At 46.5% G+C, this 15,237-nt stretch overlaps 1 protein-coding gene across 1 annotated transcript; it reads right to left on the bottom strand.

The window, feature by feature from the left end:
• Window positions 1–289: 289 nt before the first annotated feature.
• Window positions 290–15,023, bottom strand: LOC126263552 (uncharacterized). The gene is made up of 5 exons (XM_049960645.1): window positions 14,868–15,023; window positions 12,678–12,682; window positions 12,205–12,395; window positions 4,471–4,631; window positions 290–2,134 (listed from the first exon to the last, which is right to left on the bottom strand). The coding sequence occupies exons 1-5, from the start codon at window positions 15,021–15,023 to the stop codon at window positions 1,823–1,825; spliced, it is 825 nt and encodes a 274-aa protein (XP_049816602.1). The 3' UTR covers window positions 290–1,822.
• Between the last annotated feature and the right edge of the window lie 214 nt (window positions 15,024–15,237).

Here is a 15,237-nt window from a genome sequence, read left to right as displayed (position 1 = left end):
CGGGCATTGTGTGCGCCTTTAAAGTCTGATAATTGAATAATTTTTCATAGATCCAACTGCGGGCACCAGATGCAAATGCAATTATTGGTGAAAGCCATCACGTTCAGGGTTTCAATTATTTTCTGCAGCGTCACACGGGCAAAACGTGTAATCACGGGCAATTCCGTTCGCAATCGCGGTTATATAAAACACGATAGATAGGATAACAGAAAGCACACCATGAGACGTTATTGTTTCTGTGGGCACTGGAATAGGTAGTGATTAATTGAAGCAAACTTTTCTTCTGTTGTTCAAAATCGTTCTTTATTCTTTGTCATTCATTTGCATTATTTTAACAAATTTACAGAAATATTCCTCTTCACATCAAGCACAAGTCTGTAGGGAATACGACGACGCCTTTAGTTCAGAAACGATAGTCAACAGAAAAATATCTTTGAGAATTTGCATCGGTTGTTGCTCTCAAATCATGTGAGAGCAGCTGTATATGATCTTCTTCCTCTCACTGCGTCATCTAGCCTTACGCCGAATGATATACACATGTTACTATATGAGTGGGATGAATATCACTCGATGGAAGACGGCAGTGGAGGTGACTTTCTCCAACAGCCCGACCAAGCAAAGTGTGTGTTGTTTAGAAAGGCGTTGGTTGTTTATAAAAATTCATAACACGCACAACGCCAGCGAAGTATTCGTTCTCTAGTAATAATAAGGTGAAATGAAAACGTTATACTCAGTGTTGAAATTTCTTTAAGGAAGTCATTTTGTTGCGCAAATAATTCATTTACTATGAAACGGACACTTTAACAATTTGTTAATTTTGCACCCTTGGACAGTATGAAGTTAAATAAAAATAAAAATTGACAAGCTGAATCACTGTTGCACACATCGATGCAGGGAATTGCAAAATGTGATAGCCTCACTAAAATGCATTACCGTAAATATTGAAGTGGAAACACACACGACCTGATCAGCGTTTTGAAATCAAATGGGATGCATATCAAGGAACTTAGCGGCACTACTCCACTCCGTCCAAACACGCTTCGGAAAGCCTAACAGTACCGTCCGACCGCCGTGTCATCCTCAGGCGACAAGCATCACCAGATGCGGATACGGAGAAGCATGTAGTTAGCACACAACTCTCCTGGTCGGTCTTAGTTTTCGTGAACGGAGCCGTTACTTCTCAAGCAAGCAGCTCCTCAATTGCTGAATGCACCCCGCTTGGCAGAGCCGGACGGTCACCCATCCATGTGCTAGCCAAACCCGACTGCGCTTAACTTCGGTGATCTGACGGTAACAGGTGTTACCACTGCGGCAAGACCGTTGGCGCGCTAACTTAGCAGCACTATAATTTTTATTTCAGTATAACCCAATGATGCCCAAGGGGGCAGCAATACTACTTCATTTAAGACATTTACAGTGGCTGTGGATGCAGAGGTACCTAGGATTATTTTCATTTGCCCCGAGTACACGAATGCTTAAAGTGGCACGGCACTCCACAGTGCTATTACGATTTCGAGACACTACTCTGCGTGATCGGCCTATAGAATTTCATTTGCTCGGACTGACAGAAGCTAATCTTTGTAGTGGAGGCAGTGAGAGAATGGACAAATTGTTAATAGATCTGAAGAATGTATATTTGGGCAAGACTTGTTAAACTTAGTGCAGTAGGTACTGCCCACTAAAGACGTCTAGCACCTCAAACAGTACAGAAGACTGTGTGGATTGGAACGGACCACAGTGTAGACAGTGTGATGCGAAGAGTGCCTCTGGCGGGGTTCCGCTGTATGTACACGTTTTCCGCGGCAGCAGGTAACTGCCGGCCCTAGTAGTAACCTCCGACCCCGCCGTAACCGCCCTTGGAGAAGCCCTGGCCGTACGAGGCGCCGTGCTGGCCGCCGAACTGCTGGCCCTGCTGCGCCACCTTCTTGCCGAAGTCGTCGTAGGCGGCGCTCTGCCCGTAGCCCTGCTCGCCGCCGTAAAAGGCCTGCTGGCCGCGGGAGCCCTTGTGGCCGGAGGCGTCGTCGACGGCGAAGCCGTGGCCGAAGCCGCCCTTGCGCGCAGCCTGCTCGGCCGCGAAGCGCGCATCCTCCAGCTTGCCGCCGTACTGCGACCCGTCCTGCACGCCGAAGCCGCCCTGTCGACATGCGAGGCGCGCCACGTTTTACACTGCTGAAGATGAGTCACCGGCCGAAACGTTTCTGCACTTCTTAAGGAGGCAGCCGGGGAGTGGACTAGAGGAAGGGGGCAGGGAATTATTTTGTTCGTCTGCATTTCGTAGTGTACGAGGCGTGTCAGATGAGCAACGGCAATTCCATAATTCTACGTTCTGTGTTGTCCTCGCGCGATTTTTTTGTTGTTGCGTTGGTAAACGCCTCGAAAATATCTACATCGTTAACCATAACAGGTACTTCGTCTGTTGTCGGGTATCCGAAATCTTACAAGTGCTTTGATAGTTTCGGCGATTAATTTCTATAAAAATGGATCAGTGAATTATTAGAAATGTAAAAATTGCTTTTTGTGAGTCTGCTATCAGTAAAACAAGGATTTTTGAGTGATATAAGCATTTCGAAAAAAGGTCATGAACAATCAGCAAGTCGCTGATGATATTTCCGTATCAACTGGAACGTGTCACATCATAATATGTTCAAAAATTGTTGACTTTCGAACAATAACACGGTGAAAGCAAGATGTTCATGAGTACCTATGTGAAGTGAACAGCAGTGCAGACCTACTGAAATGTGTCGTTACAGAAAATGGAATATGACGTCGAAACTATGGCCACAGCTGGCAAACAATTATGTTTCCCTTGGTCACCTGACGAATGCCAAACTATGGACCTCGATTGTGATTCCGTAATCTACTGGGATGTTTGGTCGAAAATGACGGAATTCTGCAACAGTCCACCGTACTCTCACGAGTTATCATTCAAAGATGTAATAGTATAATATCTTCGTCATTGCTTTGTGAACTGTATTGCTAGTTTAGTGCAAAGGAGGTGGTATGAAGTAAAAGAGCTTTTAAAAAGAACAAACCTCCAGCTTAAGATAATGTGGACAATGTTACTGGCAGTAGCAAAGTTGTGTGCGGAAACATATCAACACCAACAACAGCTGCAAAGGAGCTTCATGATTCTGAATATTATGTGAAATCACATTGCTCACAGTTCCAGTCTGACTTTGTATGATTATAAAGACATTTCTCGGTGTAATGTAGGGTAGCAAATATGTCTGAAAATTCGCATTATAACGTCCATGACAATTTCTTATGGACTTTGGCTTTGAGTATAATCATGGGCCGATCGTTGCTATGTTGTTGTATTTCATCCAAGTCTTTCGCCCCTTCGGACATGTTACATCTATAAGTAAATGCCGGAATTCTGTAGATGGAGTGTATTATGCTCTACACACTGGACGATATGATGCTGTTGCCATCAACACAAAAAGTAAATATTATTAGGTTTCATGGGCTCTGTAAAATATACGATTAGTGCTCACAAAGACGTGACGAAGAAGAATGGTAATATGAAGCAGAAGTATATGAAGAGACAACCCAGCCAAATACGAAAGCTCGAAGAGAATAGGTGAAGAGTTGTCTAGTGACTCAGACAAATTCTTATATAGTCTGGGATTTCATTAATATGAATTCACGTAATGTTATTTCTTCCCATTTTCAAGTGAACTATTAGAGATATAAACTTAAAATTTTCAGTACACGTACTACTTATCACTTTATGTATTTTATCACAGCCTCCTCAAAATATGTGAAAAATAATATATCGGTACCAACAGAAGGTGGAGAAAAAGACGTTACAGTTTATACAGCTACAAAAAATTAAAAATTATGTTTGAAGAACAATTGCCATTGTACTGAATTCACTTAAGAAATTATGTCAAATTTACCCACCACGACACTCCAAGAAATGTGTTAATAGACATGTGGTGTAAGAGGAAACGCTCCTGAAATTTATCGTGGCAGGTATATGAGGATGCGGGTCTCCCTAATCAGTGTACTGCATTTTGTATCGAAATATATATCGTCTAAAAGACAGACAGGTGGAGTCTCCCCCTGTGTCTTTAATTGTATTCTTATATGGCGATTAGCGAATGGCGACGAGATATGAAAGGAGTGATGCAAACTAGAGAAATGCAGGCGGAGGGTGTGGCATTTGCAGACAGTACTTCAATCTCCCCGACGTAATTGGAAGAGGTGACTAATTAAACAACCCATCATCAGATAAAAGAGGCTATAAAGTAAGTTATCCGTTTCAGATTGCTGGATGTTTTTAGTGTAAATATTTTTTTTTTTCGAGAAGCGCCAGTTAGGGGAAAAGATACTTCTCGGGAAACGAAAGAGCAGAGAATGTGTAGTTCCACGTAACATTCAAATGGATCAGACGTAGCATCTGAGTGGAGCCCTTCAGGATCGCAGCGCAGACTACGAGACTACTGTACGGGTGGCGCCGGCACTCACCTGCTGGCCTGTGTACTTGAAGTGGTCACCCTCGTCGCTGGCCTCGTCGAAGAAGGTGGAGGTCTGACCCGACTCGTCCTTGTGGTGGTAGTTCTGGAAGCCCTTGCTGCTGTGGCCCTTGCGATGGCCACCTCCGGCCTTCACCGCACCAGCGGTGAGGGCTGAAAATACAAGTCACCCCACTAATTAAAAGGTTGTGAGCTATACATGTCGCTTCAGCAACGCACGATTGTGTAAATAGCTTTCCTGAATTACCCGCGGAAGTTACGTCCACTGTCAAAGCGTTTCAGGAGGAGGCAATTGTAAACAGTTCTTAGCAGTTTCTGACGAATCCCAAATTTCAGGTTACTACGGTACTTAAGCAAGGTTATTAAAAACAATACCGAAATACTGCTTATTTCCTATCCTTCGCTCTTGTAGCATTATCAGTCAAATCGTTTCACACTACCTCCGTTTCTTTTTCTCCCTTTCAATCACTGTTTCTTCGTACAATCACTATGCAATAGTTTCAGTAAAATAATCTAGCTAAGCCGGCCGTAGTGGCCGAGTGGTTCTAGGCGCTTCAGTCCGGAACCGCGCTGCTGCTACTGTTGCATGTTCGAGTCCTGCCTCGGGAATGGCTCTGTGTGATGTCCTGATTAGACAGGTTTAAGTAGCTCTAAGTCTAGGGGTTTGCTGGCCTCAGATGTTAAGTCCCATAATGCTTAGAGCCATTTGAATCGGGCTAAATATTACGAAACAGCCAATACCATAACTTTACGCGTTACTGTTTATCATTAAGATGTGTTAGACCCGCCTCAGCATTTCATAGTTAATCTCCCCTGATAGTGGTCCTACAATCAAAATAAATACGAGTATATTAAAGATTGTCTGTTCCACGCATTGCCTGACGTAGACCTCACGCTCCCCGGTTTCTCTTAAAACTTGAGTAATTTTTCCGCCGTGTTACAAGAAATACTTAGCATCTTGTGCTGAGCCTCCCCCATATTATGTATTCCAGTCGGTCTTATTCTTTTGCTTGGCGTTCTTCATAAGCCCCTTAGCTATCTTAAAAAATGGAGAATTACTTACTGAGGAGCTTGTGATGCCACGTAACAAAAAAAAAAAATAAAAATAAAAAGAAACACCAATAACGACGCTTGTTGTACGCGAAGGGTCGTCTTTTCAAAATAATGAGTTGCATTGTGGACACTCGTATCATTGTGAGATTTTAGTTTTGTTTACTACAAAACTAAAAATTTGATGTCTGTTTTAATAACTGTGCGCTACCTAATTCTGTTTCTTTGTTATCGTCATACCAGTCTCGAATCTTAATCTTACACATGACATCCTCTTCTAGAGCTTCCTACATTTTCCTCTACATATACCGGTATACTGCGCAACGCACTGAACGTCAGCCACTGTATATCAGCCACAGTCTGACCAGTTGCTTTGGCGAACATAGCGAGTTTGTATTTTCATTTTATCCTCCCGCCATTTCAGTTGCAGCACTGGCGTGCAAATTCCGGTCGTTTCCGGCAAACAGCAGTCAGCATAGGTGCATGAATCAGGCGCCTGGCGCTGAGGCCCATACGCAGCAACATTCGCTGAATAGTCGTTCAGGAGAAACTGTTGGTAGCCCCTTTGGTTCATCGGGCAGTCAGTGGCTCAACGGTTGCGCGTCTATTAGCCCATACGCCTCTCCGCAGCCGTCATTCACACCTGTCATCAATGGTCTGCAGTGCACCACATTTACGTCAGTTTGGATACCGCCATTCCACCGTACACGGTATACTTTAATCACGGCGGCAGGCGTAATGTTTACAAACTTAGACGTTTCAGAAATGTTTACATACTTGGCCCGAAAACCAATGATCATTTTCGCTCCGCTTCCGCATTATGAAAACAACTGCACTGTTATCCGCATCCCCTCGACAGCTATTATATACCCTCCACTGCTTGTGCTGCCACAACCAGCCAGGTTAGCCGAGCGCGCTAACGCGCTGCTTCCTGGACTCGGGTAGGCGCGCCGGCCCCGGATCGAATCCGCCCGGCGGATTAACGACGAGGGCTGGTGAGCCGGCCAGCCTGGATGTGGTTTTTAGGCGGTTTTCCACATCCCCCTTGGTGAATACCGGGTTGGTCCCCACGTCCCGCCTCAGTCACACGGCTCGCAGACATCTGAACACTTTCGCACTATTCCATGGATTACACTCATCGCAGACAGTTGCGGTACACTAATTCCTTCCCAGGGAGTACGAGGTGGCGGCAGGACGGGCATCTGGCCACCCCTTCAACTAACATTGCCACATCCGATTAACCATGCCGACCCTGCGTATCCGCGGGCAATAACGCACAAGGAAAAGAAGAAGTAAGACTGCTAGTGCTGCCACCTCCCGCCTGTGTTCGAGTGATCGTTGACGTCGACCATAGGGGGAGGTCACATTAATGTGACTGGAGCACGTAGACGACCGGATGATCTGCGAAATTTTTGAAGTGTTGGTAATTGTACGCCAGGTGACATACTGAGTAAGACCAGGAGTAATCGCACTTACTCCCATGTTTGATACTCCAAATGATCGTACTTTGGTTAATGAGTGTCGGTGTGTTGCAGAATTGACAGCCTTTTGGAAGACAAGCAATACTGGGTGTATACGCTTGCCTTGCCAGGTAGTCAGACTGACAGCGATGCCTTCTGCTGTGATGACGTGACCATCCCCACTGCCGCTGTTGGGTGACAATCCGCTGGATGAGACGTCTACTTTTCCCGGCCCGTGCTGTGCTGTGCTGCAATATAGCCCCTGGCCCGGGGCGGCGCCGCCCAGAGATAGGGCGCGCGCCCCCACTCCATCACCGCCGGACGTTTCCCAAGAATAGGCGAGTCCGCCGCTATCGTTAATATTCGCGCGCCGCCCGGACCGCCACGTAATTTGCCGCCAGATGAGTTACGTGAGGTGTTACCACAAGCGCCGCCTGCTAACTAGTTTGTTATGCGCGTTCTTGCCGCCGGCCGGGGGCCGCGACGCTCCCGAAAGCGGAGGCCAGCGCCTTAAAAACCGCGTCCGTCTGGAGCAATGTTTTCACCTGGTGGCTGTTCTTTTATCTCACAGATGTAAATCTTGAATTTGCTCCCGAGATGGCTCTGTATATGCGAACCTTTAAAAACTTGGCGGGAAGCGAAAATACAGGGTGAACCATATCTCTGCCGACAAACTTTCAGAGGTGCTAGTATGGATCAAAACAAGAAAAACATGTCCGGCAACCATGGAATCTAAAATGCTTACCTTAAGAGTTATGAGTACTTGTTCATCTTTGATAGTGTAACGTCTTTCCTTTCCATGTTTTCAGACGAGCTAGTATGGACAAAACCAAGAAAATAAGTCTACTAAACATGGGCTCTAATGTGCATACTTTATGAGTTAGAACCACGTGTTCACAGTAGTGAACAAGTGATTGTAGCTCGTCCATGTTAACTTGATATTTTTCTCCTGTTTCCGTCTACGCCGTCACCTCTAAAGACAAGGAAAGTAAGGAGCTTTGCATAGAATGGATACGTTTCACAGTAACGAAGAAGAACAAGTACTCACAGCTTTTACGATATGCACTTTACACAACTCTTCTGTCTTGTTTTAGTCCATATTGCCGTCTCTGAAAGTTTGTCGGTGGTGGTCTGGTTAAGACTGTGTACTGGCCACAGGTATGCGGTGACAGAGCTGTAGTCGTGCTCAACTGTACCGGAAATTTAAGTTTCCGTACTAGCGTGAAAAGTTACAGCAACTGTCTGTACTTTCTGGGAGTAAGCGTTGTGAGGAAGGACTGATTCAGACAGAAACACTCAGCATCAGCTTCAGATGGCGTTCGCGAGATAATTGCGGAAGTGTGGGTAGAAGACGCCATCGGCTCGAATATGAATCACTGTACTAGTTTGTACAAATGTGTTTGAAATGTAAACTTCCTATTAAGCCCACATCTAATTGAGCTCAAAACCAGTCGCAAGTAATCGTATTTTGAAGAGTGAAACGCCGTTGAATTTTTTTGGGATTGCGGTACTAGCACCAGAAACTCCATTTGTAAAATCTTAAGTTGATCCCGATATCCCCGTAAAGAGACTAGTCATTTGGTCCCCACTTTTTCGCAATTCATTTTGGTGAAAATGGAATTCTGATACCTTAAACGGTTCTGGAAAAACGCGAGGTAAACAGCTTTGCTGACTCAGTTTGTTTGTATATGGCTATCTTTGACAGGGATCACCATTTCACGTGTCCTGCCGACGTGGAAATGCGTTAGCTTGTTCATTGGCTTATTACAAGGGGCTTCAGGTCCACCAGATTTACAAACTGAAGACCAGGAACACGAAGTAGAAGAGGAAAAATTAGTAGAAAACACTTATTTTTAATAAGACTCCAAAAAAAGAATCTTTTTATAATTCCTTCTCCAACATTGCATTGTGCCGCACGCTGTCCATAGTGGTCAGTATTTGGCTGTTCTTACTACGGAGGACCGTGGAAATGATCCTATAAGGGGAAGGTACCATTTGTAATGAAATTATTTTTGGTACTATCCCTCGTCATTACAGAACAGTAAAAGCAACTGACATTTCGACCGTCTTTGCAGCGGTTCTCTACAGGACGACTAACTGAAGAGGTCAAAACTTCAAAATTTTATATACTTGGGAAGACGGGTACCGCCAGACGTTTTTTGCTCTCTGGCTCATAATAACGTACCCAGGTTCTGTCAACTGTTATAACACATGTCACCAAGCCGCCCACGTTCGGCCTGAGTTTAACTATAATGAATAGACTGTGGAATGTAATATACACACACGCGTCGTCTTTTTTCATCGAAGACGTCTGCGAAGCTGACTGTTTACAGAGATCGTGATGCTTCACACCAACGATATGAGCAAATCCGATACTGATAGTCGGTTTCGTGACCCAAACCAGTTAAAGAAACAGGTCGATAGTTAGCCATCATGGCGTCAGGCCAGATCCACAGTCTCATGTGGCGCAAACTTCTAGAGAAGACACATCCATGGCTTGTCAACATGTACGTCCGCTTTTAAATCCATCTGCCCGCTGATAAATCAGTCTCTTGCTAATGAGGCTGTGATCGTGTCTTTGTAACATTCTCCTATGAATTACTTGAAATTTTAGGTCCCCTCACCACATAAATCTTACTTTGAGTTTCAACTCTCCTAGTCAACATGCAGGTGTTTCCATGTGCTGTCACACTGTCAAACGTTTCCCGCACTGGATTTTGAAATTGAGATGTCCGTCTCGTGTACTACTGTAAATTTGCTTTCACTGTCACACCTACGTACTTGCGCGATGGCTGTTAACTGAAACGTTAGCTAATTATAACGCATTCTGTTTCGAAAGTAACAGGACCTTAATGTCCGATCCGTCACTGTCGGCGTTGGTCTCGTTCCGAACACATGTTTCCCGTTACGATACTGGAAAATCACTTACGTTACTAGTTTCTGCGCTGCTGTCATTCTCACGTGACAAATGACGCTAGCCATACACCTGAAGCCACATGATGTCGGCAATTTGTCTGACGGTATCCGAGCTTGCAATTACATACTGGCCTCTGTATCGAAGCTTCCGTGAAATGTGGCACGCTTCACTAAATGGGTTTCTCCTATATTTATGAACATGAATATGTGGTTCAACGACATCATGCGGAATACGTAATAATAGCCAGAACCAAACATTGTGCGGGTGTTTGAAAAGTTTCACTGAAGCTATCGACATACCTTCAAACCACCCTCGTGTATAGGAGTAAAATAGCAGCTACTTTACTTTGGAGTCTGAAGTAAATGTATGGCATCGCGTATAAAGGCAATAATCAGAACCATGCGGCTACTGGCATTCTTAAAATATCATGTATTACACTTCCACACAAATATGCCAAACGATATTGCGCAGAATTTTTTTCCTCGTAGCTCAACGCTCTGTTGCTTCACAACCGGTCTACGGAGGAAAGAGGACCCACACTTCAATGCGGAGTCCGGGCGACGAGTCGTTCGTGGCCAATTTTCTCGTGATTGGCAGGTGAACGCTAGTTTGAAAGCAAACTGAAAATTCCATGGTCCGGCCGGGATTCGATCCCCACAATATTTCAGTTCTTAGACTCACGGTTTACCACTTTCTTTGCTCTTTTGTTCTATCCGCTTTTTTCGTCATTTTTCTTCAGCAATTCTGTGTGTGTTACATGAAATCTGTCAGATCCAATCGATGGAAAGTTCAGAACTGTTATTACAAAAATCACGACTCGTTGGACCATATTAAACACTTCCATCCAGCTACTGTCAAATCTCTGTGTTGTGGCCCATTGAAGGCGTGCAGCTTCGTGTCCCAATTTGGGAAATGGCGTACTGCGAAATAACCGACTCGAAATGTCTGTTACATTCTGTTACTTTAGAAACTTTCGCTCAGAAACTAGTGAAGGTGGACTTGCAGTTACTGACAGCACCAGTTCCTGTCACGGTTGAAACCTGCTGCCGTCGACAAGATATGAAACTGCTCGGCGGTCCCTGTCGGTTAAGTTCTGTTTACGTACAGATCTCTTAGGCCGTGTTAGGTGGCTGCGATTGGTACATGATTCGATGTAGACACGTAACAAATAGTGCAGTTTTACTAACTTCCGAACACTATAGCTCCTTTCTTCCATACGAAACCATATTCACATTTGCGAATATTGCTAAAATTTGGCTGCACTATGCATTGGTGACAACGAAAATAGGAGCACGAGCCGGGACTCGAAAGCGGATCTTCCACTTAACGCATGTTTTCGCTTTGATCGTCTCGGCCACCCGCACACGCTCCTCATATCGGCCCAAACTTCCATACGTCACCCCTTTAGTCTAAATCCTACACTCGCACAGATGCTAAGAGTCCCTTACAGGAACAGACATATAATTAGAGATGAAGCCCAGTTATTTGGCGTGAAATACTCCGTGCCTTTTTTGTTCTTATGTACTTTGCATGTATGTCAGAAGGACACGGCGAAGTGCATTAGAACAATACAAGGACTGCAGTACGATATCCATCCTGCCATTTTGTGACGTCTCCATGTCGACCCAAAGTACTGCAGTAGTTCCATGCAGCCACCTGCCTGACACAACCCACTTAACTGAACTGGCTTAGATCAGTAGTGGGGGGGGGGGGGGGAGTGACATGACGGCCAGGTAGCAGTTAAGGGGTCTGCCTTGGTTAGTGGCGCTTTTTTAAGTTCGTTTTGTATAATTCCTGTTCCATACCTCAATAGGTATCCAAACGCCTTGCCGCAGTGGTAACGCCGGTTCCCGTCGTATCGACGAAGTTCAGCGCTGTCGGGCTTGGCTAGTGCTTGGATGGGTGAGTGTCCGAGTCTGACGAACGCTGCTGGCAAGTGGAGTGCACTCAGCTTCGTGACGCCAATTGAAGTGCTATTTGCTTAAGAAATAGCGGCTCCTGTCAAGACAACTGGCAGCGGCCGGAAGAACGGTCTCTTGACCACATGCCCATATTAGCATCTGGTGACGCCTGTCAGCTGACTTGGCGGTCAATCGTTACCGTTCGGCCTTCCGACGCCTATTCAAACCGAATCTAGTGTAGCTTATCCTATGCCAACAGCCTATCCCATGCCATTTGACGTTCAGCCAACTATCGGGCGAGGTGGTAGTGGGGCGTAGAGATTCCCAGCTGGGAACATTTGGCAGTGGTTTTGCAGCGTGCTGTTAATAACCTGCCAGAGACCCGTGTGAGGACTCACCCTGCTGGCCGCGAGCCAGTCCGTGCTGGAAGGCGCCGCCCTGGTTGTAGTTGTTGAGCCCGCCGGCGGCGCCGCCGTAGAAGCCCTGGTCGGCCTTGTTGACGGCGCGCGCGCCCTGCCCGCCGGAGAAGGCGACGCTGGACAGCGCGCCCGCCTCGCCCTTCTTGCCGCCGCCGGCCGCGTAGCCGCCGCTCTGCGCCAGGCCGCCGCCCCCGGACAGGCCCCCGGCGTAGCCACCGCCCCCGTAACTGTTGAGCGCCTTGCCGGACGCGAAGCCGCCGCCGCCGCCCACGCCGCCCACGCCGCCCAGGCCGCCGACGCCGACGCCGCCCAGACCGCCGACGCCGTAGGCGGCCACGGGGTAGTAGCTGCCCAGACCTGCGACCGAGCGGTTCTGACAACTTGCCACAGCCAGCCACTTAACTACAAAATAGTCTGTGATTCCATTACTTCACAGCTTTCTATCACTTTACATCTTCTGAAAAAAAAGGAAGCAAGTGTATGAATTTCAAGATGTGCAGGTGGCAAGCAAAGAATAGAATGCAGAAGGCTATTAGAAATACGCAGAAGGTAAAAGAAACGGAGAATAGTTTTGTAGATAGAGAAGTACGTGAAGATGACATGGAAGATACGTGAAGTCAACGATATTCCCCCAGAAATTTTGAGATGTTTGGGAGACTCAGCCTGATAGGCGTGAATTTTACCGGACTATCAGCTTAACAGGTCATGGTTGGAAAATACTGACACGAATTACTTATCAATGAACTGAGAAACTAGAGGAGGCATGACAGGTAGATCGGTTTAAGGTCCAGGGAAAGGTGGGAACACACGAGGAAATGCTGACTGTTCCACTTATCATAGAAGATAAGTTAAAAAAAGCTAAACCTGTATATATATATTTAGACTAATCCTTTGACAACATGTCAACAGCATTTCTGCAGTGGTAACACCGGTTCGCTTCGGATCACCAAAGCTATGCGCAGTTGGGTTTGGCTAGCAGTTGGATTGTACAGGTCTCCCGAGAGCTGTTGACAGATGTGGTGCCAGTTGAGGAGCTACTTGACTGAGAGATAGTGCCTCCCGTAGCTAAAACTGACGACAGCTGGGAGAGCGGTATGCTGACCACATGCTTTATCCATATCCACATCCACTGAGTACAAGAAATGAGATTAGTGATAAGCTTAATATGATATGCAGGGACCACTAAGTAGATGATGTATGGAATTACAGTACCGTGGAAGCTAAAGATCTTGTAACAGCAGGAGGTAGGTCATAAAAAGAACACTACCAGAGGTAAGGAGGACATTACTGCTCAAGAGAAGTCAACTATTATCAAACATGGACTTAATTTAGGAATGAATTTGTGACAATGAATTTTGTGAGCGCAATATTGTGTTGGGAGTAGAAGAGAATACAATGTTTGAGATATAGTACGATAGAAAGATGTTGAAAATTAGGTGGCGTGATTAAGAAACGCGGAGGCTCTCCGCAAAATCGTCGAAAAAAAAGCTCATGGAAAATACTGAAAAGATCAACGGACAGTTTTATGCGACATCAGGGCATGAATTCGGTGGTACTAGAGGGAACTGCACAACGTAAAGGTGTGGAGAAGAAAGTGGTTGAATTGTTAATTACGGGAGATAGGGTAGATTCAGATGAAGAGGTTGGCAGTTCGTACGGACCACATCAAACAAGTCAGACGACTGATGAATTAAAAATAAAGAAACTGAAAAGGCAGTACAGTTGAACGTCATGCATGCATACATGCGAATACTGTAACTGAAAAATTTCAGTCGCCTGATGTAGACAAGTGTAATGTGCTGCGAATACATAGAAAGAAAGATCCTTTATCAGTTAGCTACAATATAGCCGGTCAGCAACGGAAAGCAGTTAATTCCATAAATTATCTGGGAGTAGGCATTGGGAGTGATTTAATATGGAATGATCATATAAAGTTAATCGTCGGTAAAGCAGATGCCAGACTGAGATTCATTGGAAGAATCCTAAGGAAATGCAATCCGAAAACAAAGGAAGTAGGTTACAGTACGGTTGTTCGCCCACTGCTTGAATACTCCTCAGCAGTGTGGGATCCGTACCAGATAGGGTTGATAGAGGAGATAGAGAAGATCCAACGGAGAGCAGTGCGCTTCGTTACAGGATCATTTAGTAACTGCGAAAGCGTTACGGAGATGATAGATAACCTCCAGTGGAAGACTCTGCAGGAGAGACGCTGAGTAGCTCGGTACGGGCTTTTGTTGAAGTTTCGAGAACGTACCTTCACCGAGGAGTCAAGCAGTATAATGCTCCCTCCTACGTACATCTCGCGAAGAGACCATGAGGATAAAATCAGAGAGATTAGAGCCCACACGAGGGCATACCGACAATCTTTCTTTCCACGAACAATACGAGACTGGAATAGGAGGGAGAACCGATAGAGTACCCTCCGCCACACACCGTCCGGTGGCTTGCGGAGTATGGATGTAGATATAGATGATTTGCACAACCGAAACTGGCAGGTGTAATAAACATTTCTTTTCACGGCACCTGATGGTTCAGTGTGTCAGTAATCCTGCAGCACCAGAACGTCGGCCCCACACTGACTCACCTGCTCCTCCCAGTCCTCCGCCGTAACCTAAGCCGAGCCCGCCGACGCCGACGCCGACCCCGACGCCCACGGGGTAGCTCTGTGCGGTGGCGATGGCCTCGCCCTTGTCGGGCACCTCGTGGATCTCGTAGACGATGCCGCGGCCGTTGGTGGTGGCCCAGGAGGGAGCGACCAGCGCCAGCAGGAGGGCGCTGAGGGCAGAGAGTGGCTGCATGTCTGGAGGCTGCTGGCTGGAAGCTGAACTCTGGCGGCTGGAGGCGCGCCGCGCCCTCTTATAGTGGCGCGGAGGCGACGCGCTGTGAGCCGGAAGGCCGGCGCGGCTGGCACGGCGCGGCCGGCCTTGGAGGCGGCGGATGTCTGCGCGGGGAGCGGCCCGCAAAAACGCCGGCGTGTCACCTGGTGGCACCCACCAGCCGACAGCCGCAGGA

This window comes from Schistocerca nitens, chromosome 6 (assembly GCF_023898315.1).
Source record: "Schistocerca nitens isolate TAMUIC-IGC-003100 chromosome 6, iqSchNite1.1, whole genome shotgun sequence".
In the NCBI taxonomy this organism is placed as follows: Eukaryota; Metazoa; Arthropoda; class Insecta; order Orthoptera; family Acrididae; genus Schistocerca; species Schistocerca nitens.
The sequence above is the reverse complement of the archived record's forward strand: the minus strand, read 5'-3'. Positions and strand labels throughout refer to the sequence as shown.

Coding starts and splice junctions, on each gene's coding strand:
- LOC126263552 (XM_049960645.1), bottom strand. CDS start 15,023: ATGCAGCCACTCTCTGCCCTCAGCGCCCTCCTGCTGGCGCTGGTCGCT. Junction 4,632..12,204: donor ACTGGCTCGCGGCCAGCAGG/GTGAGTCCTCAC, acceptor TTGTATTTTCAG/CCCTCACCGCTGGTGCGGTG. Junction 2,135..4,470: donor TCAAGTACACAGGCCAGCAG/GTGAGTGCCGGC, acceptor GCATGTCGACAG/GGCGGCTTCGGCGTGCAGGA.